We start from the raw sequence: 22,684 nt of genomic DNA on the forward strand, positions 1-22,684 counted from the left end.
CATGAAGGTAACGACATCAGTGAGAATTTGTAAGACTTGGCTATCCAAATGCTGCACTGTCATCCTTGAGGATTCCTATAGGATTTCAGCTGCTGGGGACTTCTTAATCGTGTTTTTCATTCCATGATGCACCCAATTAGACAGGTCTGGACTACAGACGGGCCATTTTAGCACCTGGACACTTCCTCTATGGAGAAATACTGTTTAAATATGTGCAGAATTAATTTAGCCATTGTTATCCTGAAATATTCGAGGTCTTCCCTGAAAAGACATTGTCTGGTTGCTCAAAATCTGTGTACATCATTCAGATTTGATTGTTCCTTGGCAGATGTGCAACATGCCCATGCCCTAGGCACTAATGCTGATTATACAGTAGTCCGGGTCTCATAACAATGTTGAGACTGCCTTCTTGGAGGAGGTGGAGAAGCTGTCTCCAGCTGAATGTCAACCAAGGAGCTTGTGGACTTCAGTGCATGGGGGCCGCAGACAGTTTGTCCAACGACCAACATGCACTGAATTAAAGCCACAGTACGCTGAAGACAGTAAAGCATGGTGGTGCTCAATTCATGTTATGAGGATGTTTCTCATACTGTGGTGTTGGATCTATTTATCGCACACCAGAGATCATGGATCAGTTTCAGTACATCAAAATATTTGAAGAGGTCATGTTGTCTTATGCTGAAAAGGAAATGCCTTTGAAATGGGTGTTTCAACAAGACAATGACCCAAAACACACCAGTAAGCGAGCAAAGTCTTGGTTCCAGACTAACAAGATTGACGTTATGGAGTGGCCAGCCCGATCCCCAGACCTAAATCCTATGGAAAACTTGTGGGGTGACATCAAAAACCCAGAAATGCAGAGGAATTGTGGAATGTAGTTCAATTGTCCTGGGCTGAAATACCTGTACACAGGTGCCAGTAGCTGGTCGACTCCAAGCAACACAGATATGAAGCAATTCTCAGAAATAATGGTAATGCAACTAGATATTAGTGCAGTGATTCAAAGTAAAGCAAAAACTTGAGACATTTTTCAGTTTATACAGTAAATGTTTGAGTTTGTAAAGAAAAATGCAAACACTGGCAAATGCAAAATTTTGGTCATGTTTTGATTAGAAATTGAAAGTGTAGTGTACCCAATGCATTGATATTATGGAACAGCTATTCTAAGGATTTTGAGCTTTATTTTTTTTAAACACACTGCTATTCTGCACATAACTGTACATCAGCCGATGCAATAATAGAGCCATTAAAATGATAAAGGACTCTAGAAACACTGGACAAAATGTCATGCTTTAGTCATAAAATGCACAATACATTTTATATATGAACTTATCTGTTCCACTAATATAATAACACTCTGATAGCCTACCCATGCAGAGAAATGACCATGACAATGATGGCCCCCATGAGGTCTCTTTCCAACAAATCCGGTCCACTGCCTAATATGAGTTTGACATCCCTGTACACCTTTGCAGGTCACTGTGTGTATGTTTGGGTGTTAACAAATTCATTTGAATGATTAAGGATTGATAGGCCCTGGGCCCAAAATATTTGGACAAAATCAGAGTTGGACTGTCTATACTAAAGTAGGCCTATATGAAATTGTATATAAAGATTGAATTTCTGTTTTCTTGACATTTCATTTTTCTCTTCGTAGAGAATACACTTCCAAATACAAAATAAAGTAGGCTACAGGCAAATAGGTGTTTTTTTGTTCATGTAAAAAAAATTACTCAATTAAAGGCTTGTAGAGAAATAGTTCCTGACCAGCTGTCTAACGTGGCACAATCAATGAAAACGGTTAAGCCTACAGATTAGAAAAAAGAGACATGCTTTTTCCATCTATCCAGACAAATGGAGAAACACAATAATATCACTGTGTTGACATGCTAGGCTACCAACTGCAGTGTAATTTAGTTAATAAGACAGAAAACCAATCAATTCCATTTCTGACAGCAATGCACAATGACTAGAGCAAAAAAATATGCTTTGAACATGCAATAGCCTACATGTACTGGAAGTGGATCAACTCAGTCCATAATTGACACTCATATGTGTTTCATGGTCAGATAAATATATCAAGCTCAATCTTTATTTTGTATGTATATCTGAATGAAATAAACATTTTAGACCAGAGGCAGGTAAATGTTGTTTACTATTTTGTTTCAGTTACATACGGCAAACAAATAATACAGTAACACAGTACTATAAAAGTAGACACAAACTATACTTTTCACTTTCAGGAAGGCAAGGACTTAGCTTGGCAAATGGTGAGTAACCACTGACACCTATAATAGGATTGTTTTGTTAAAATAAATTTGTTGATATAGAACTTTTCATCCCTTTTCCCTCTAAATTAAAAATACGAAAATAAAACAACAACTTTGGACAAAGGTAAAAAATACATACAAAAGGGTAATGGATGTCCTGCCACGCAACATACTTTATAAAGTGCAGATATTAAACTCATTGTCAGAATGGTCATGGCTGGAGAACTCATTTCTGTCATTCTCTCCTATTTTGAAGTCAAGAGTTGGAAGATACCATGTAAGCCAAGCTGTGGGCCAATTTCTTGATGTTCTTCTAAGATGGAGACATCTCACTACACCCAAATATTGTCCAGTGGCTTAAATGTACAACCTTAAATGATTACCAAGTAGATGTCTTTTGTTTTATGACAATGTCATTATTGCCCCAATACCTTTCACCTTAATTATGCCATTGTGAAACATAATAGTAGGCAAACATATGGTTGATCTCTACAAATCCCTAGAACACCCAAAGCATTGAAGACCAACAAGAGGCAAACACAGGACTCAGAATAAAAATACAACTACAGTATAAAGATAAGTTCTATTACTTAAACTTCAAGGCACAAGACTATGTTAAATCCACCATAAACCTCTCACTCCTGAACCTCTGGAGTCAACAGCTTCTGGTTAATTTGTGTTCTACTTGATCCCAAATGGGCATTCCTTACATTAGTTTTGATGTCAAGTAGTTTACTTCAGTTAAATTGGTTAGTCTCAATTAATCAGGAAATATAACATAAAATGTTTTTGCACTTTTCATACAACACATACCATACAACAGCCTATTAAACCTCAGCATGTATAAAGTAATGGGTAAATCAAAAACAGATCTACTCAGTACACTATTGCTTGGAAGGGGGAAATAATTGAATAACTTCATATCCCCAATATGAGTGTATGATTTATATCTAAAAGAAAAACATAAAAATCAACAAACAAAAGCTTACTTATATCTAATCCTTGAAACAATCTACTGTGGTGGGCACAGAAAAAAAAAAACTCCAATAGGACTGTTTTACTTTTTTGTAATGTTCCATCAGTGTTGATCTTAAATTGTATGTTTACCTTCAATACAAATGATCAAATTCATCTGTATAACTACACATCAGCACACATGCTCATAGCCTTTTGTTTACAACTGCTGAATGTAAAAATTCCTACTTCTATGATAAGCTAAATAACCAGTCCATTTCGGTGAGACCAGAGCTTTTGAATGGGGTATGGTTCCTCAAAGAATTAGAACATCATAGGGCAAGCAATGTCCTATTCGCTAGTGGTACTCATGCATACAGATACATGTGCACATACATTATATAGCATGTATTTGGAGTGAAGGGAAACACAATGACATTCCATAGATAGCATATCCCATGGCCAGAGGCTCATGAAACAGTCTCATGAGTGTGGTTCTTACTTGCTGCCCTGTGTATGACAAAGGGCCTCAAGCATACAAAAGTATCACAAGGAAAATAAAAGGATATCAGGTTATATAATTCACAAACCATTCACAAACAACCTGTTACTGACCAAAATTATATTTTCAGTAGTTGGCAATGCAAGATCCCACATTTAAAAATGATCAATCAGTACACTACAGATTTTTTTGTCTTTATTGGGTTGAAAGATAAGTATTTTCATCGAAGGCCACTTCTAATCACATAAGTCAATCTCTATAGCAAGGCACTACCCTTTCTGTTGCAGCCAGCCCACTGATTTCATATGGATGCAGCTTTTGTTGGTTTCCTAAAGTCAACAGTGCAGTTTGTAGACTTTTTTCCGGAACGCATAACACTTGCAGTTCATGTCTGGAGGTTTTGCAAGGCTATGCTCTTTTGCTTTAATATTTCATGTGACATACTTTCCCTAACTGAATGTCATGTTGCACAAATCTGACAGTATTGATATTAGTCACCTTTGTGACCAACTTGTTGTATTTGTTTGCTTCACCGAGTGAACAGTAGCTACCCACATCCTCCCCTGGCTTCCCCCTCCAGGTCAGTCAGTTGTACGAGACAACGCCCAACATTTCAGTCAGGTTGTCTGCCTCAGGTACTAAAATGTTGAATTCTGATGCGGAATACAAAAGTGAGACAAAAACGGTCAAGTTCCCCTTTTCCTTATCAAAGTCATTTGTAATGGTGTGATACCATAAATGTTCTCGGCTGTTTCTCAGATCTTTCTTACTTTGCTGTAATTTTTTGCTACCACTACCATTTTGCCAGGTTGAAAATATGACGTAGCCCTTGTTTTTTGAGCAGAGATGCTCAATTTTTCTCCATGTCCCGTCCCACTTGTTGGGGTCGAGAAAGAGGGGAAAGCAAGTGGAGGATGAGGCAATCTATTTTGTTTTACCTTTCAAGGCTTTTTTTTCCACATTATGCAACAGTGAGAGCGTATTAAAACAAAAGCAAAAAAGGCAACATTTTTGTTTTGCCAAACTAAATTCTTAGTGATTGTCACTAGTCATAAGATCAACATGTGTAGATGTAAATGTATGATACGAGTGAAAATTGTATATATTTTACATACAACTTAACACTTAATAGAAAAGATCAAGAGATCTGTGTATTCACATGCAAATGTGAAAAATGTTGCATCTGCAGCACTGAATCAGCACATCTTGTGCGGTTATAACAGGTCTGTCGTAACTTGCAAGGGGTTTTGGTATTCAGTCTGTACTGAAGGACTATGTCATTTCTATTTAATGGAGTGTGCATATATACTCACTATGTCCAAAACAGAACATTTAGGCCTAATTATCTTTAAAAAATATATACCTTGATTAATGTCTTCAGGCAACTGTGCATTTTCATTACTTCAAACAATTACACAACCAGTGTGCAATTACCCACGGTAATATGGGTTTTTATAAGTGGGAAAGGCTTTTAGAGACTGTACACCAGTCTAATTTTGGACACGAACAATTCTACAATAAGTTGATAGTAGTATGCTAGCCCAGTGCAAGATAGTCTGTGTTGCACTGTGCAGAAAACATATTTTGGAATAACTGTTAACCTGTTTCCAAATTCCTTGGGTTTTGTTACAGTCCCAACCTCCGGACATGAAAGGGAAATCAGAGCCATGTCACGTTAGGTAAACCAACAGATTGTCTGCGTACGGTGGGAAAGGGCCTCAGCTCTGCTTGGTCTTGATAGAACCCATTTGTTTTTCACAACAAGTTGAACCAAGTTTAACCATCATAAAAATAAGGTGCATTTCTTCTGCAATGAAATCAGGTTTAATTTACATATGCTGTCTAGGGTTATTACGTTCTTCAATAAACAAACCCCCTTGACTAAACGAATAGCTTCCTTGAACTGTATTCCTCTACTGATGTTCATTTTGTGGAAGAAATCATCTTCACAGCTTGAAATTCTGTGCAGGAATCAGTAAATCTCTCTCAACTTGAACCAGAATTTATGTTGATTTTCAGTCAAGGAATATCTCATGGTACCAGCGTACTGGATTAATAGTCATAAGCACTACATTGGCTTGAAAAAGTTAGGCAATCATTTAGGTATAAATTATTTGAAAATAGATACACATTCTACTCTATTTTGCAACATTATGGTTGAAATGGACCTGGCATAAAGCCATCAGAGAAAGACTTCACAAAGAGCCAACTATCTATCGAGTCTATCCCACCCCATACATTAATGACAAAGCACACTAATTTGTGACATGCTGGCAAAAGCTTTGGATAGAGCTTTGTTTACGTCTTCTGTTCCATAACATTGTTCCATAATGCAAAGTGCTGCTGATTTTTTTTGTTTTTTTTTAACCAGGATGACTGATAATAGACAAAAAAAAAACCCAGAGTGCCGGGGGTTTATGGTTCAGGGTTAAATTTGTGGGCAAGCACGTTTAGCCTACTGCTCATTTCCGAGGGGGGAGAGTATCTAGACTGTGCTTCCAAAGATTTTCTCTTGTTTGTGCTTTAGCCTCCTATGCATCAGACAATAAGGAAAACAAGAGAGAAAAGTGCCATGCTCTTATGCCAGCCTGAACATGACCATCTTCTGATACTTTAAAAAGAAAAGCCTCTCCTGTCCACTGCAGATGCATCCTTGTGAAAGGATGATATGGTTAGACCTTCATGTCGAAAACAGAAATACCTGACCTCAAATGACTAATCTATCACCATAAATACACATTTGCCATCAGATATCTCTGAACAGCACTTCAACTTAAGTTCTTATCAGTCATCTTTCAATCATCTTTCTCAGTTAAAACCTATGGGTGAGGAACAACATTTGATGTCTAGGTAAAAAGCAGCTAGGCCTATAGCGCTCTAAGTAAAGTGGAACACCTACAGTTCACGTTTTACATACCCACTGACTGCAGTGAAACAAGGAAAAAGTGATTACGGTTGATTAAGCCAAGAGGGGCGTGTAGTATTAAAATATGGCCAGATACTGATGTGAACGCTTGTCATTACCTTGAAGCCTTGAGAAGAGCTTTGGTAATGGTTTAGATGTGGGATGATACGTGACTGTACAAAAAACAACTACAAAAAACAAACACAGGAGCCATTTCTTAAAAGTTGGAATTTCTAACCAGGAAGCAATGTTTTTTTGTTATATCAAACTGCCCAACCCACAGAGAGAACATGTCATATCAGCTGCCTTTTAGTTTAAGTACGTATACATTTTGTGTTCGTGTGGGTTGTGTGGGTTATGTGTTTGTGTGTGTGTGTATGTGTGTTTTGTTTAGATTTTTTTTTGTCGCCATCATGTTTGTTTCTTTTTTTTTTTTTTTGGAAAATGAAATCGAAAAAAAAATCCTCCTTTCTCATCTGCCATCCACTCTTTCCCCAAACACAGCGCTGCTCAGTCAGTCAGCTTACTCTCTCACTCACTGGTGTCCTGGATTCCACTGTCTCCTCCCTGCTCGGTCTGGGCACTGCGGAGGGGGGCACAATGTCTTTCAGCTCCCTCACCTCCCCGGCCTCGCTGGCCTGGTGCTTGCCTTTTAGGTCGGACGTGACCACCTGCGTTGTTTTGGAGGCACAACTTCCGGTTCGGGTCTCCGCTTGACAGGTCATTACTTCCTGCCTCATCCGCGTGGTCGTGCTCAGGTCCTGAGGCTCGCTCTCCAGGTAGGCTGGAGGGCCCCCCTGCGTGCTGTGGCCAAGGGAGAGCTGGTGCGCCTGTGGAGAGAAGGAGGCGATCTGCTGCTCCAGTAGCGGGTCCTGTTGGTGCGGGTGTTGGTGGTGGAGATGGTGGTGCTTCAACTGCTGGCCTCCGCGGTCTTTCTTCTTCAGGGTCATTTTGCCGCTGCCAGACCCGGTACCAGATCCGGTGCCAGACCCGGTGCCAGGGCCAGTGCCGCTGCTGCTCCCGCTGGCTCCGTTACCGGTGTCCTGAGGGACGTCCTTGTGCTTCCTCCCCGGACTCTTGGGAAGTCGCCCGTGCTCTGCCTCCTCTCCTCCCTCTGCTGTGGTCGTCGCTGTTGTCGGACCGCTGCTCTTCTTCGTCACCCCAGTCCCAGTCCCAGCCCCTGTGCCAGTCTCTGAGGTGGCAGGGCCAGGGCTCTCGGCCCCCTCAATGGTTTCTCTCGTCTTGCGCTTCTTGATGGGCAGTGCTCGCTCCTGCACCGGCTTCATGGAAGACTCCTTCTGGGCTTTTTTCTTTGCCTCGGCCGAGAGGATGGCCGCCGCAGCGTATGACATGCCTGAACTTGTTCCGCCCACAGTCGCGGACGCAGGCTTGCGGCCGCGTTTCTTCGGTGCGGTCTGTTGCTCCGTTTCGGACTTGCGTTTCCGCCCCGGCCGCATTTTGGTGACGGCGATGAGCCCTGAGGTAGTGGCCTCTGCTTTGGCTGCTCCAAAGGGCATCTTGACTAACAGTTTTCCAGGACTCTTTTCCACAACGCGCTTGACGGCCACCCCTTCTGTGACTTGTCGCAGCTTGCCGCTACCTTTGGGGCGACCCCGTCCCCTTCCCGATGGCTTCACCACCTTGGGTTTCTTTGGAGGCTTTTTTTCACGTCGGGAGGGGCTCCCTCGACCGGTGACAGTAAAGTCAAAGTCATTGGGGTCTGTGGTGGCATCCCCAACTTTTTGGAAGTACGCCATTAACTCCACTTTGGAACGGAATGCCTTACCCTCTGGGCTGAAAAAGAAATGAGAGAGGTACATCAGCGTGAACATTTTTATCCACAATCTTTCCATTAGCCGATTGAATCGGACACAAAATAATTCCACCACATCAATTGTCATCACACTTTTGGCTTTCAGAAAACCTGAAAAGCCACACAAAAACAGGAGCACGCCAACAGGGCCCTATCCAACCAATCAAACTGCGCACTACAACAATGCACTTCACTGTTATGCACTCAAACTTATACAGTGACAATTTACCCCACGTCCTCTAATATAACCTACCACGCACATCTACACAAATCTATCAACTATTTAAATGACCCCACTATAAAGACCATTGCACCTCCTTCATTCTACTCAATACAAAGCCTTGAACTTCTACACAGTCTATTCTCAATCTCATAAGCGGAGAGTTTGTAATAGTTGCTTATCAACTCAGAGGCAGCAGAGGTGCATGAGAGCTCCATTAGCGTGACACCTTCATCCTCTAATCATTCTGCTTTAACATCACAGCTTAAAAGTATGCATGTGTCAGGCTCACATCGCTCAGTGAGCTGTTAAACTAAATAGACCTCCCTGTAGTAACATTACATGAGTGCAGAACCAAGCACAAAGAATCCAATTCTTACCACTGTCAGGAAATACTGAACACAGAACAAGCCCTTGACTATGCAACTCGATGTGTATGTGCCAATAACTTAAGGCTAAGACTTCAGAGAGTGCAAATTGGTGGATTTCTTCAAAATAACAACAGCTATTACACCATTCTGTAACAAAAGTAACATCTCCTCAGGTGGACTCACTTGATTAGGTAGACGTCATACTTGCCGGCGGACCGGCCTGATTTGCGCTGTTTGAGTTTACGCGTCCAGCCCTGTGGTAGCGAGGGGTCGTCGTACAGCGGCCCACGATCCCGGATGATGGACCGCCGTTGCTTCGTGGAGGGTTCTGGGGCTTCGGAGCTGGCTCTGCCGGAAGGGTCCATTGGCTCCGATTTCCCAGGAAGCACCCCACCCGCTGACTCCTCTAACGGAGGAGGCGGTGGCGGCAGACCTGACGCGGCGGTAGACTCCACCTTCTTCTCAGCCTCATGACGTTCCCTCCGGCCTTTCTTCACTTTCTGCGTCTGTGGTAATGTCTTTTCAGTGGAGCCCTCCTGATCCTCACTCTTCTCCTCACTGTAAAATGTGCCACAATCAAGAGTTACAGACAGGTCAGCAAAGGCAGGACAGTGACTATATGAATGAATGACCATGAGTTCCAATATTTGAAAAGCAAACATCCTAAAAAGTCTCACCTCCACTGAACTCAGGAAGCCAATGACAGGCAGCAGAAGCAGCACATCTCAACTGATACTGACCATAAGTTTAAAAGACTTTGTGTGGTTCTCTCAAGAACTTAATAACTGATAACAAAGCAAGACACTACCACTAACTGTTGAGGCTGTCAAAATTGTGACTTGTTAGATTTATTCCTATTCTAGATCTATACACTGCTTGTAATATGTTCTATCCTCTGCCACTGTTATTGAGATTAGTGTAGTTTCGGTTAATGACATATAATGTCCAATGTATAATGTACATTGCATACAACCAATGCGCCACTACGATACTAAGGCTAGATTCACACGCTTGCCTTGCGTTACTGCATGCCAGTGGGTTTTCCTGACAGTCGGGGGTGTGCACTATGGTGTACGCCTTTAAGCATAACCGTAATTTGATTGGCTGGTGCCTTAGATTGCTGTCCGTTGGTGCAGCAAAAGTTGAAAATTTATTAACTTTTTGACGAAGGCGACAGGAGCAAAGCAACGCAACGGAACTACAATTCACTTGGGCAAAGGATGACGTAAGCCCATGTAAAGTGAACGGGATGCGTTTCCAGCACTGCATTCAACGCAAGCGTCTCTGGGCACCGAAAGACTATAGTCTAAAAACAGCATTACTATAATTACATTCAGTGAAATGGGATAAATATACACAATATCATTGGGTGTGCAGTGTCATATGTGGTGTCACGTGTCTTTTGGGTTGGTGTTCAACTTACGACTGGCCTTGTTCACCCTAAGCCTTCTCTGATCTCTGTGTTGTCAATCTGTATTATTGCACTACATGAACCACTCTAAGTTCAAACAGACTAATGAAAACCATGGAATTAATAACAGTATAAAAATATTTTTTAGATAAATTTTCAGTGCAAACAATATTAGATGAAAATTAATATGCAGTACTTTATTACAAAAGCAGGATATCAACAATATCTTCACATCTTGAATGATTTCCATGGCATTTACTCAAATTAGCTGTGTTTGTCCACACACAACAAACACTAATTTGCTCAGTGATGGTAGCAGATAAATACTCAGCAGTCTGGATAGACTCGTCAACATTGTCAACTACCATTTATCTTTTGCAGCGTACATGTGACATCATACTCCAATATCTGTCCTCAGCTGAACTCTGAATTTGAAATTCAGACTGCAACTAACAATTATTTCCAGTCAATGAATCTGTCAATATTTATTTATTTAAATCGACTAGTTGTGTAATCAATAATGTCAGAAAATGTAAAAAAAAAAAAAGAAAAAATTACAGTGATCCCCAAAGCCCAAGATGTTGTCCTCAAAAGCCTTGTTCTGTCCATTCACCAAACATATTAGGCCTAGTTAAATGTCAGTGGAGTAGGTAAAGCAGAAAATATTAATATTCAAGTTAAAAATGACCCAAACCGATTAACCAATTACCAAAATAGTTGGTGATTAATGCAACAGTTGACAACTTATCAATTAATTGTAATCTTGTGATTCCAATGGACCAGTTCTATTTTTTGTTAATAAAATAGCTAACAGCGATTCCAATGGACCAGTTCTATTTTTTGTTAATAAACAGCTGTTTATTAACAAAAAATAGAACTGGTCCATTGGAATCGGTTCAAAACCCTCTCATGTAGTTTAACAAAGGCATCCATGTGTATGAGTGTACATCTCGTAAAATGTTATTCCTAATGTCACTCCAACCTGAAAAATGGCTTTAAATTCTTTAAGGACCAGAGGGCATAGATCTGCACAAACCTAATTCTTGGGGTTGTGAGTCAAGCAGTACTAAGTTCTGAGGAAAATGTACTGGAGGGTACATTTATTATGAAAACAATTACAAACTGGTAGCTGCGCAGCAAGACAAAAAGGCCAACCTACAGTATGAAATCTGTGGTTTTAACAGAGTTAAAAGGTGTGTGCTTCTAATTCTAGACAATCTTGACTACATTTTTCATACATTATTTTAATTATCACTGGAATAGGCAGGCTGTGTGACATGTCTGTATGAATAACTATGTTAATACAAAGATCTAGAGATGTAATTCATGCTCACAATTGCACAACACAAAAACTAATTGACAACTTCCTTTGTATAGCACCATTCTAAAACACACTTCCGCCAAGAGGAAGTAAACACTCAATTCATGTATCCTGTCTTCTCCTTACTGCTACTAATACTGACTAGTAATATCTACTTGACTTGAGCTTTGCATTGTCACATAATTTCTAAAGCAATTACTCATGTCTCACAACAATTGTAGCATTATGTACGTTGTGTGTGCTTTCACACAAACAAATACATTCAAAGCTGGTGGACATTACTAAGTTAGGAATTGTTAGTTTACAAATTATTAATGATTTAACCCCTTGCACGCAAAATAAATTCTACTGATGGCTGGGACTGGAAAAGGAGTTCGTGAATTAACAGCATTGTGAATGATTCTGCAAACATATGTTTTTTTTCTTTTTAAGATGGCACATAGGGAGCACTTAAATAAAAGATAAAAGATGCCCTAGCAACAGTTTTGTATATCTGATGAATTATTCATGGTGATTTGAAAATATTCAAATGATGATGTTAAAAAAGATAGTTGGTCAATATTGTCCAGTGCTGATATCATTCGTCTGTACATTAATTTTGGGGGGAAATGCACATATTGTGCATCGAATAAACCTGGTCCCTGAGACTTGGATCCTGCAACCCCAACAAAACCCACGAGTTGTGGAGCAACTCAATTTTCCCAAACACTGGTCATATTCTCTGCCTGAAGATGAACTACTGTCATGTAAGCAAAGAAAAAATGGTTCTAAATCGCTGTGCTGCGCGGTAGAACTAGTTCACTATTCAGGGAACACATAACGTTAAGGCTTGCAAGTCATCCACGCAAAAGATAAATGGTTTTCAGAAACGGCGAGGTATAATGAAGTAGTGTGTCCTAACCAATAATTGTTTACAATTAATCATATTATATTATATAATCATAACTACCTGGTAATTAACCTATTGTCTTAATTTAAATCATTGATTGACGTTACTTATAACTTGAAGAGTGCATGGGGTACGTATAAACACGGTGGCCCCTTATCTCAGCATCGTCCATGCTTATAGGCACACAACAAGATACAGCCAGCATAAAGAAATTGGACACGACATTACAGACAAATGATCACTTCAAGTTCATGCGTAGATCTAGCTTCACTCGTATAAACTGCTAAGCTTAGAAGCGTCTAGTACCATTACTTGGCAAGCTAGCTTTTAGTTGCTAGCTAATCGATGTATCTTAACTCAGCCAAGGCTAACGACAGCTAACGTTTAGTCACTTGGTACTACTAGTTAGCCTTAGACCGAGCCCCTGACTAATGGAAACCCAGCATACACTGGGGGTGGCATGGACACACATTAGATCAGTTTGTCTTTTCGAGTATTAAGTTTAGCCACTCTGTCAGCGAACAGCAGCTCAACTAAATAAAGGCGGTGCTAGCTAATAACATTACCTTGCCTGCAGCTAGCTCGCTAGCAAACTGGCTAGCAACTTCTGAACAAACATTTTAAAACAAGTTAGCAGGTTTAACCGACACATCAGCCATTAATTGTCAGTAAGATGTCAGTGATGTATACACAGAGGATAATGTTATGCATGCGAGGCTCTGAAGAGATGAACACATTCATTGTCATTAACACTAATTAATGTTAGCTAGCTAGTTGATTTGAAAGAGTTCTAAGAAACGTCAGAAAATGACACGAACACACCTCCTACTAACGTTAGTAGCTAGCTAATCGCTAACTGCAGTACAAAGTATTGCTATGATCATGCATGAGCAGGGAGAGCGGGGGAAATACAAGTGACGTATTCTCAACGCCTTTGCTAGCTAGCCAGCTAACTTGCTAGCTGGCTAACATTTTAACACCGTACAATATTGAAACAACGAATACGCAACTACAAATTGAAACTACTGTATTGCTATATTCTCTGCGATTTTTAAATGGTGAACATATGCAATTCACACTTACAGTCTCTCTTCTCCGCTCTCTGCGGCGGCCATTTTTATTTAAATAAATAATTTTCCAAAAAATCACGCAACATCTTTGTGGGTACCCCTCACCCTCTCCCACTCCCTCCACTCCATCACTTTCGCACGTATGGTCTCGCGAGATTTAATTTCACAAGCAGACATTAGACGTTCCCGCGAGGTCTGCATAGTTGCCTCTTAAAAACACAATGTTTTGATATGTTGCATTTCATGTTTGAAGTAAAAATAATTTAGTTTGGTTTAATTCTGTTTTCAGTCTAAGTATCTGTGCATGATGCTGTATTAAAGGTGCAGTCAGCGATTGCGCAAGAAATCACGTTTGTTTATGTTTATAGTTATTACAATTATGTTTTTGTCTGAAAGCAACGGCTAGGCCTAGGTTACATTATTTTAACCAACGACCAAAAGAAACACACCAGAGAGGTAGCTCATCTTCTTCCAATATTCCTAGAGAAACTCTTATTGGCCTGATGTGCTGGAAATTCAACAACTCCTCAAGCATGACTTGTAGCTTTAAATTGGGGAAGGCTACCAATAGGCTAAGTATCATCATTATTCAATTAACCAACTGGGACAGAAATAGAACAGCGTCACCCATGCCTCTCTCTAAAGCAATCGCATCGAACAAACTGGGATAGCCTACAGTTTGAGCGGCACTTAATTTCTTTGAAGACGTAAACGTATGATGAACTGCAGATTTGAGGGCTTGTTTGCTCTAGGAAGCTAAGTCATTGAGGCCTACCCATAGGCTAGTGTACCAGTCTGTTTATTAATTGGCCCTGGCCTACTCGCAGGGCATAGGACTGTTATTTGTTTTCTCTCACGATGTGGCATATTTGGTTATTCAAAGTAGCAGTTTATTGTGGATATGTGGTTGCATCTGCGGAAACTGACAAACGTTTGGAGGAAAAGGGGCAACTTCATCTCCAGAGGCTGCAACAGTTTGCAAGTCAACCACGCTACGGTGAATGCTGGTCACGAGCCTTGGAGAAAATCCATACAAGATGTCGGGAATTTACGGATGAGACTCAAAACAAAATAGCCTTGGCTTTCACGCACTGTCACCTTAGAAGGTCTGTTAGTTACTAAATGTTTCCCTGTGTTAGTTTTGATGTAAGGTTGGTGTATTTGCCTAGCCTAGAAATCTAGACGCACCCTAGCGGCAGCAAATTACATTTGTTTATGCCTCTGTTTGGATCTCGTGCTTAGGCCTACAGAAGGCTTGACCGTAGCCTAGCCTAAGAGGCCTAATCCACCCTTAACATAATCAGAGCATTTCACTTAACCCATCCTGAGCCTTCTAATTTGCTGGTTTTGCTAAGAAAATACAATAATGATTGGTCAGGGTGGTCTACCAGTATTTGAGTAATTTTCAGACTATTTAGATGGGATTAGCCAGAAACTATTACCTATTCATTTCTGTCATGTTATAATTACCAATTTAGTGGACTCTGCTGTGAGTAAATCTGGAATTTTATTTCATAGATCAGACCGACCTTTTCCAGAATGTCCAGAGGGCAGTGAAATCCGCTTCTGCACCCGTGACATGGATCCTGTTGCTTTCAATACGTACACTGAATTTTTCACTCATGCCCATAGTATCTGCCACTACTTGCAAAGTGAGCGCTGGCAGCATCGTGCTGAGAATACAATTCACAGGTAACTATGACCTCCATTTTACCACACTGAGATGGAGGTTTACAATTGCATATATCCAGCAACTGATTTGGAAGTACAGCTTTTGATGAGCTTCTTGTTGTGTAAATCCGTTCAAATCATCTCATGTGACAAGACAAAAGCAGCAGATTGCAAGTTAATTGGCACCTTGTCAGTCATTTGTCTTTATTACTTTTTACTTTGATGATTTGACCCAAAGTAGACACCATTGTTTTCAGCACTTCATCCTATGAATAGGCTTGGACAAGCAAGAAAGTGAGGTGGAAAAATGAGGGAATTGCTTTGTACTGACGTCTTGCTTTAGGCTGACCGAAAGTTCAGCAGGAGTGGCTGAGAGGTTGGTGTCCACACAACGCATGGCAGAGGACCTTATGAAGGCTCAGAATGCTGCCCTCAGGTCCCAGGAGACTATCCTACGCAACGGAGAAGACCTCAAGACCACATTACTCAGCTCCACTCAAGGTAATCTGTTCAGGGGGCTGAAGTAAGGTACTTGTAATGGTTACCTAGTGTAAAACTTACTTGATCTCTAATATGTGTTTCACAGTGATCACACAGTGTATACACAGCGATCCTTTTCTTGGTTTTGTAGGAATGAGAAACATTTTTGAAGAGATGAGTTCTTCGGTGCGCGAACAGCAGGTGGCCTTTGCTGAAATCTTCAACCGAGTGGCCTTCTTGCAGAGCTTCATCATGTCTGAGTCGCACACTCTGAGCTGTGTGCTCTATAACAGTCTGGCGTTCATCGCTGCTTTCCTCCTCACATCTGCACAGCGCATTTCGAGAGCCAGGTGGAACACAGTCTGCTTTCCAAGTTTGTCAACCAAACATCCCTAAGATTTATTGTGGACTTGAAGTGCCATCACAAACATGATTTAATCCAGTCTACTCCTAGTTGTGTATGTTTATACATTCATGACAATAGCACCTTTAAATTGACAGGTTATACGTTGTAATGTTGACAATTTTGTTAATCGTCCCAGGTTTGTCCTTTTTGGACTGGTGGCTCTAAATGTATACCTCGAAAGATGGATATGTAAGACTGTACTTGATGGTGACAATCCTGGATACCAACAGATGGTGAGTGTTGTTTTTTTTTTTTTGAAAGGTAAAACTGCTGGTAATATAGCCCTATATTAGACATCAATTACATGATTGTCTTATCTGATACATATTTATCCTTTTTTCATTCCTTGGCAGGAGCAAATCGGCTATTTAGTTGCTATCCTTAGAAGAACCATGGTTCTCATTGGACTGCTGGTTCTGGTGTATGTGGCTGTGCGCTACCGTAATGTAAACCGAGAAAGCTTGGAGATATTGAATCAGCTGAAGGAAACCCATTCAAATCTCCAGCAGGCCTTATATAAAGCAGGTAGGATACTTTCTTGGCTTTTTTCCACTGCACTCGTCATCACGGACATTGATGTCAAAATAAATAATTCTGTGTCTTTGTTTTTTTAGAGTGTCTTTCAGAAGCAGTAGGTGGGCAAAGGCATATTTGGAAAGACAACGTGGGCAGTCCAGCCCATTCATGTAAGAGCTCTTTTCAAAATACTGCATTGACCTTCATGGAGAGCCCGTCCTTGTCTGAATCCCATGAAGGTGAGTCATCTATAAAATCTTTTTATCTGCTCATGGGTTGGATGAAATTATCACCCATGTTTTAGCGTGACCCATTTTGATCACTAATGACTTCATTAGAGGTCTGAAGTGCATCCTGATGAAGGCTTTGCGCTTCTTGGTAATTTTCCATTTTTGACAATTTGCACAACTGTACTCAGCTGTTGACAGTGGTCATTTCAGAACAGTCATTCCTCGTTTTGCTCCGTAGGCTGGCTGCATGAAAGTATTGATCGGCCAGGTCAGGCCTCTGCCTCCCATGAGTCCAGACGGTCTCGGAGATCCTCTGGCTCACGTGTCAAACAATCATCTGCTCTGGTCTACAGTGTGATGGTGGAGGACAAACAGGTAGGATTTCTCATAATGCATAGCCATGGCTGCCATAACATCATATGCTGTGTGTAGGCCTATACTGTACACAACATCCACTAGACTGCGTATCCTTTACATCTATCCATTTAGGTGACCTTTATCTTCAGGACAAATGTGTTATGTATTCTAATTACATGTGTTTGTTATTTGTATGTTTCTGGACCTGGTTTGCTTTTCAGCAAAGGTATAGTCTACGCAGTCGAAAGTCCCTCTCCACTTCTAATATGACCAAAGAAAATGACTGAGATTTGTGTAACACATTTTTTTTTTTTGGTCAGTGTTCATTTTATACATTTTTAAAGTCTGAATAAATACTCATTTTAACAATGTGTTAAGTTAACTTTTACAACTGACACCAGAATTCTCTCACGTTTAGGCAAAGGGAGAATCCAGACTTTTATCAGCACTGCCACCCTCTGGCAAAATCCTAGAAATCTTACGCCCTCTAAAGGTTTCAACGGTGTTGGGCTCTCACATTGGCTGTTTTGCAGATGTAGTTGGTTGTCAGACATAAGTAGTTGTCTCAAGGCCAAGTAGACTTCAGCTCCGGAAGCAAGCCTGATGTACGTGGCTGGTTTCTTGGCATATTTTAGGTGTATTGTGTTGTGAATTTCTAGTAATATGTTGGCCTATACGGGTCCCATTACTGCAGATATCAGGGCAATTGTTAAGTTTCCAAGAATTATACTCCCTGTCGTGACATTGTATAATGCAGCTGGTAAGCTCAGTGACTCAACTAGCTCACTCAGAGGAATACAAACATGAACAGGAAATCAGGAAATTCCAAAAGCATGGAATATTTCTGGTAAACTTTAGTTATCGTCACCTACTCTTCACTGACATGCAACATATTTATATCTTACATTTATACTCTATGTCCTTATTTGTAAGCATAAAGCTGCTGGTGCTCTTTGATCAACTTTTTTGAGGACTCTTATTATGTGTCTTAATTGTCCATACATAATTGTAGAAGCACAGCAAACTGAAATGCTATTTCTTTGGTTCATTTATATAGCAAAGTACCAGGCAAACTTCCGGATGGCTTTGAGAAGGTCGATGAAATATTCCCAGTGTATACCAGAATGACTGTTATCCCTATTTGGGCTTCTGGAGCAATCTGGGTCAAAAGGGATGAGTCCATGACCTTCTAAGTGCGCATAGTTCTTCCTACGTCTTGCTGCGTCCTTAGATATTTTAATGTAAAAAGTGTAGCCTATGATATTTTATTAGAAGGCGCTCAATAATAGCTGGTCACATTGGGCGAAAAACTATGTTTTTATGAATAGGAAATAAAACATTTTTCTACGTTTTTCTTAGCATCAAGTTTCAAGCACAAACCCTTGGAAAAAAACCGAAATGAAAAACAGACTTTGGGAAGAAGAGAGATGGCGGAGGAGGGGGTTGACTTGGTTTCATATGTCGACGCACACGGGAGCAGGGGAAGGAGGAGGGGGATACGCTTGGAATTGCAGTTTGACGGCGTCGTCGAAAAGTTCCACACAAAGAATGGACCAGCAGCCGGTAGGGACTGGGGGACAAACTTTCTTGGATTTGATGGAGGGCAGTTTCTTTCAAGGCAGTCGATATATGGAGCATTAAATGTGGACTTCTCTGGAGAGGCACACGAGAAGGATTCAATTTTTTTTCATACGGATTTGGATCTAGCTTGAAGGAGCTGAGTGAGCACATTTTGGGGTAACATCTCGAGAGGAAATGGGGAGAAAAGTAAAAATAAGTGAGGAGTAGGCTAGACTGCTTCATCCTCGCTTTAATGAACTTGTGCATGTCCTAATATCCTAGGCTAGAGTACTTTTATTTTCACATAGCGTTGCATGCTTTAAAACGATGACATTATTTACTTACTGTTAGATGAATGAATTGAGGCACAATATTCAGAAAGCTGTCAGGGCTTTGTTTAGGCATGACAACTGTTGAGCGAGTGCAGGGTAGCATTTCTGTTGGTGAAATTTGAGTATGAAAGAGTTTAAATGTTGGTTCAAAGGGGTAGGCTACTTTGTAGCACTGGGGCGATGTAACTCTTAAGTGAAGTTAAGTATTTTCGTTCGTTTCGTTGAGAATCTACAACCCCTCCCCAGGATTTGTTTTAATTGTACAATATAGTGATAGGCCTATCGATAAAGCATATGGCAAAGAACAGCTGTCTTTTGACGATTGAAACGGTGCAGAGATGATGTGGCTATGATCCATTATAACCGGCGACTTAGACTGAACAATTGCTATGTTTGACCTACATGTGACGTGAATCACCCTGTCTTTGATGGCGTTTTTTGTCGTTCAGGGAGATTCTGATCGTAATTACACTTTCACAGCACAGATTCGGTGCACACAAGCTGGACACTGCCTTTCGGTGCGAAGATTGTTTTTCAGTTTAGTTTGTAGTCCACAACTGGACAACAACGATATTCCAGTGGCCACTACCGGGACAGGCATCTTGACTGAGAGCCTGATGGTCGACCAAGACCACTCTGCAAATTCAGTTTTTTGCCGGATTTGATGCTGAGCCTGGAATCTACCTTAATTTGCTTTTAAACGGAGAACGCCACATCCTGTGTTTTATGCCTGACTGTGACCAGGCATGCAGCTGAATCGACCAAAGAGCGCTCTAATCAGCTTCACTCCACCGCTGTTGCCCTCAGAGACACCACATTCCTTTTCTAGTCAGTTCAAAACAATGCGGTTTTCATACCACATCAGCAGCGGCTTGCCGAGTCCTCAACCGGTCCTGCGAAGGATAGGTAAGTCGTACAGATGTTCATACTTTGCTTTCATCTGTCTGATGGCACGCGGCATTCCAAAGTGACATTTGTCATTCTAATCTGGATGTGTTTGCGGTCACTCGAGCCACGGTTCTGCCACAACAAATGTGTTGACTGTCCTTGTAAAGTCCGAGCCTGCAGCATCTGGAAATAGCTCCCGAGTCGAATGTAGTGAGTTGCACCTGGTGTCACAGGCTATTTTACAAAATAAAGAAGCGAATAGACTCCGTTTTCAGAAATCAAGGCTGAGATTTTGTTAAATGTAGCCTATCCACACTTTCAACTACACTATGTTGTCAAGAGCAGCTGGATAAGGAACTTGGGGTCATGGTTTCCTTATGGCATAGCCTATAGTGACTTTGCCTCTGATCCATGACCATGCTTAATGTTTCAGGCTTCAAAGGGGCATAAGTTGCATTGAAACTGTTTTGAAAGAAGATCTAGGCTTTATTGGTGGGGGTTGTGCTGTAGGCTACTGCAAGCCCATGAAAACCTACACATGATAAAAATCATCTCTATGCTGATGGGTGCTGCACTCGGGCAATAAGCCATAACAAAGGCCCCAGCAGTGGTGTGGTATTGTGGCTGTTCCTTCCATCTCCTGTCTCTTCATGCTGACATTACACTGCCATGTTTGCCATTCATGTGTGTGCGAGTGTGTATTCCCTTGTGTCAGTTTTTTTTCCCCTGTTTGCTCAAGCACCATAGTGTGAAATCCAATTAAGGATTGCCTTGAGATGCATCTGTGCTGACCAGTGGATATGACTGTTTGTGTGAATGGCAGTTAAGCCAATGGAAGCTGAAGATGGAGAGGAAGTGCTCCAAATGGAACAATTAAGCCCATCACTACAGATAGTAATACCACAGGTATACAATAAAAAGGCTGGTAAATGCATTCAAGAGATTTGGTGCAAAAGCTGTGATTGAGCAATTCAGTAGGATGGCAGTGGAATGGATCAACTGCTGTCAGTCAGAGAAGGAAGATTGTCATGCTCAGTTGACATTGCCAGTTTGCCACTTACTGGGGGCTTATGGAAGGGTAGATGTTTGGTAGCTTAGTCACAAGCCTATCACTATGACTGTTTATGACCATTAAGGACAAGAGGATTACACTTTGTGTTTGTTCTCATAAGAACAGTAAATCTGCCCCCAAGACTTTATGATTTATTTTTTATCAGTCCTCTTAACCACTAATCATGTAAAGTGATTTTAATATTTTGTTTTTAAAACATTTACACCATCATCAACTGCGATCTGAGAGTGGGGAGGGGGGGGGGACTTAAAAGGGCAGATGGAGAGTGTTGCATTTCTGTCAAAGTTCTGGGAGGCTTTTATGTACATCGGCCTAAATAGATTCCTTTCTCCGGCCCATATTTGCTCAAACATTAATGGCCACTTTTCCTTACAGCTTAGTCTTGCATGGGTTTAACTAGACACCGCAGTGAGCAACATTTTCTGTGTTTTCCTGGTCACGAGGTCTGGACTAAACGATGACCTATTTGACCACATGAATGTTATTCATGTTGTCTCCATATTAATTGACATTTACAGTAGCAATAAAAAAGCACTGCAAATGGGATGCTGTGAAAATGCTTTGCACTTCCAAATCTAATGAACCTGTGGAATCTACATCATGACTTATTGCACTTCAATTTAGAAGTGACTTTCTCTGAAGAAAGGGAAGTTGTGTTACTTTCTATTACTAAACTAGATTGGCCTGTCCTATAAACTATAGGCCATAGAACCTCGTTAGCAGATGGGTTTATTTACCTTAGGTGCAGTCACATGATCTCAAACCCATATTATCTTTTGTCACATTCAGCCAAAATCTCCTCATGATCCATTAGCTACCCACCCTTTGAAAATACTTTGAAAAAAAACCTGGTCTCTGTAAGCAGCCCAGGCTCCAAAAACTGGAAATTAACAAATTGGGGGCAGCCTGTCCCCAAAAACACTTTTTTTCTGGGAACTGAAGGGACTGGTGAGCTACCTCTCTGGTGTGTGTGTTGTGTGTTTTTTTTTTTTGTTTTTTTTTTTTTTTTTTTGGTCTTTGATTAAAATATAATGTATGTTTTGGACAAAGGTGTCTACCAAGAAATTTAAATAATGACCATAAACAAACACAACATGTGCAATCGCTGACTGCACATTTTAGAGATGAATAGCATCTATCAATAGATTTGTCCAGATAGATATCTTCCAGTGTGTTTTCCTTCTGCAATGTGCAGCATAAAGACCAGAAGAACCACATACATGAAGTCAGCTGTTGACATTCATGAACAGTCTCTCACATTTCCTTTGAACACTGCATGCAGTAGAGGGTAACTTGTCGGAATGATTCAACCTCTGAGTGTGGGGTGAGTGTCTTGATTGTACTGTGTATTTGGGTCCAGGCAGAGGCAGTCGGGTTGTATACATGACTACCTAAATAGTTTAGATGACAGCGCTGACTACATGTCCTGTCTTGGAAGTCTCGCCA

The 22,684-nt window shown here is 40.9% G+C and overlaps 3 protein-coding genes across 5 annotated transcripts in view; 2 read left to right on the forward strand and 1 right to left on the reverse strand.

Annotated features, from left to right (window-relative positions):
• Nucleotides 1-2,137: 2,137 nt before the first annotated feature.
• On the reverse strand, nucleotides 2,138-13,845 carry mecp2 (methyl CpG binding protein 2). Of its 2 annotated transcripts, none has more exons than XM_042097859.1 (3): nucleotides 13,740-13,845; nucleotides 9,219-9,593; nucleotides 2,138-8,425 (listed from the first exon to the last, which is right to left on the reverse strand). In XM_042097859.1, the coding sequence occupies exons 1-3, from the start codon at nucleotides 13,769-13,771 to the stop codon at nucleotides 7,150-7,152; spliced, it is 1,683 nt and encodes a 560-aa protein (XP_041953793.1). In that variant the 5' UTR covers nucleotides 13,772-13,845; the 3' UTR covers nucleotides 2,138-7,149. The 2 variants fall into 2 exon arrangements, with proteins under 2 accessions (XP_041953793.1, XP_041953794.1); XM_042097860.1 differs by lacking the exon at nucleotides 13,740-13,845 and adding an exon at nucleotides 9,713-10,551.
• A 439-nt stretch (nucleotides 13,846-14,284) lies between these two features.
• On the forward strand, nucleotides 14,285-17,823 carry LOC121713329. Of its 2 annotated transcripts, XM_042097862.1 has the most exons (10): nucleotides 14,285-14,832; nucleotides 15,245-15,418; nucleotides 15,741-15,898; nucleotides 16,029-16,227; nucleotides 16,420-16,516; nucleotides 16,637-16,808; nucleotides 16,898-17,038; nucleotides 17,268-17,404; nucleotides 17,608-17,701; nucleotides 17,805-17,823. In XM_042097862.1, exons 1-9 carry the CDS (start codon nucleotides 14,585-14,587, stop codon nucleotides 17,671-17,673), a joined length of 1,392 nt encoding a protein of 463 aa, XP_041953796.1. In that variant the 5' UTR covers nucleotides 14,285-14,584; the 3' UTR covers nucleotides 17,674-17,701; nucleotides 17,805-17,823. The 2 variants fall into 2 exon arrangements, with proteins under 2 accessions (XP_041953796.1, XP_041953795.1); XM_042097861.1 differs by lacking the exon at nucleotides 17,805-17,823 and having other exon boundaries at nucleotides 17,608-17,745.
• Nucleotides 17,824-18,863: 1,040 nt separating this feature from the next.
• fgd1 (FYVE, RhoGEF and PH domain containing 1) overlaps nucleotides 18,864-22,684 on the forward strand; it is a 29,070-nt gene continuing 25,249 nt past the window's right edge. Inside the window, exon 1 of the mRNA XM_042097848.1 lies at nucleotides 18,864-20,184. Within this exon, the coding sequence (XP_041953782.1) occupies nucleotides 20,025-20,184 (160 nt within the window). The 5' untranslated portion in view covers nucleotides 18,864-20,024. The remainder of the gene's footprint in view (nucleotides 20,185-22,684) is intronic.

This window comes from Alosa sapidissima, chromosome 7, assembly GCF_018492685.1.
Source record: "Alosa sapidissima isolate fAloSap1 chromosome 7, fAloSap1.pri, whole genome shotgun sequence".
NCBI lineage: Eukaryota > Metazoa > Chordata > Actinopteri > Clupeiformes > Clupeidae > Alosa > Alosa sapidissima.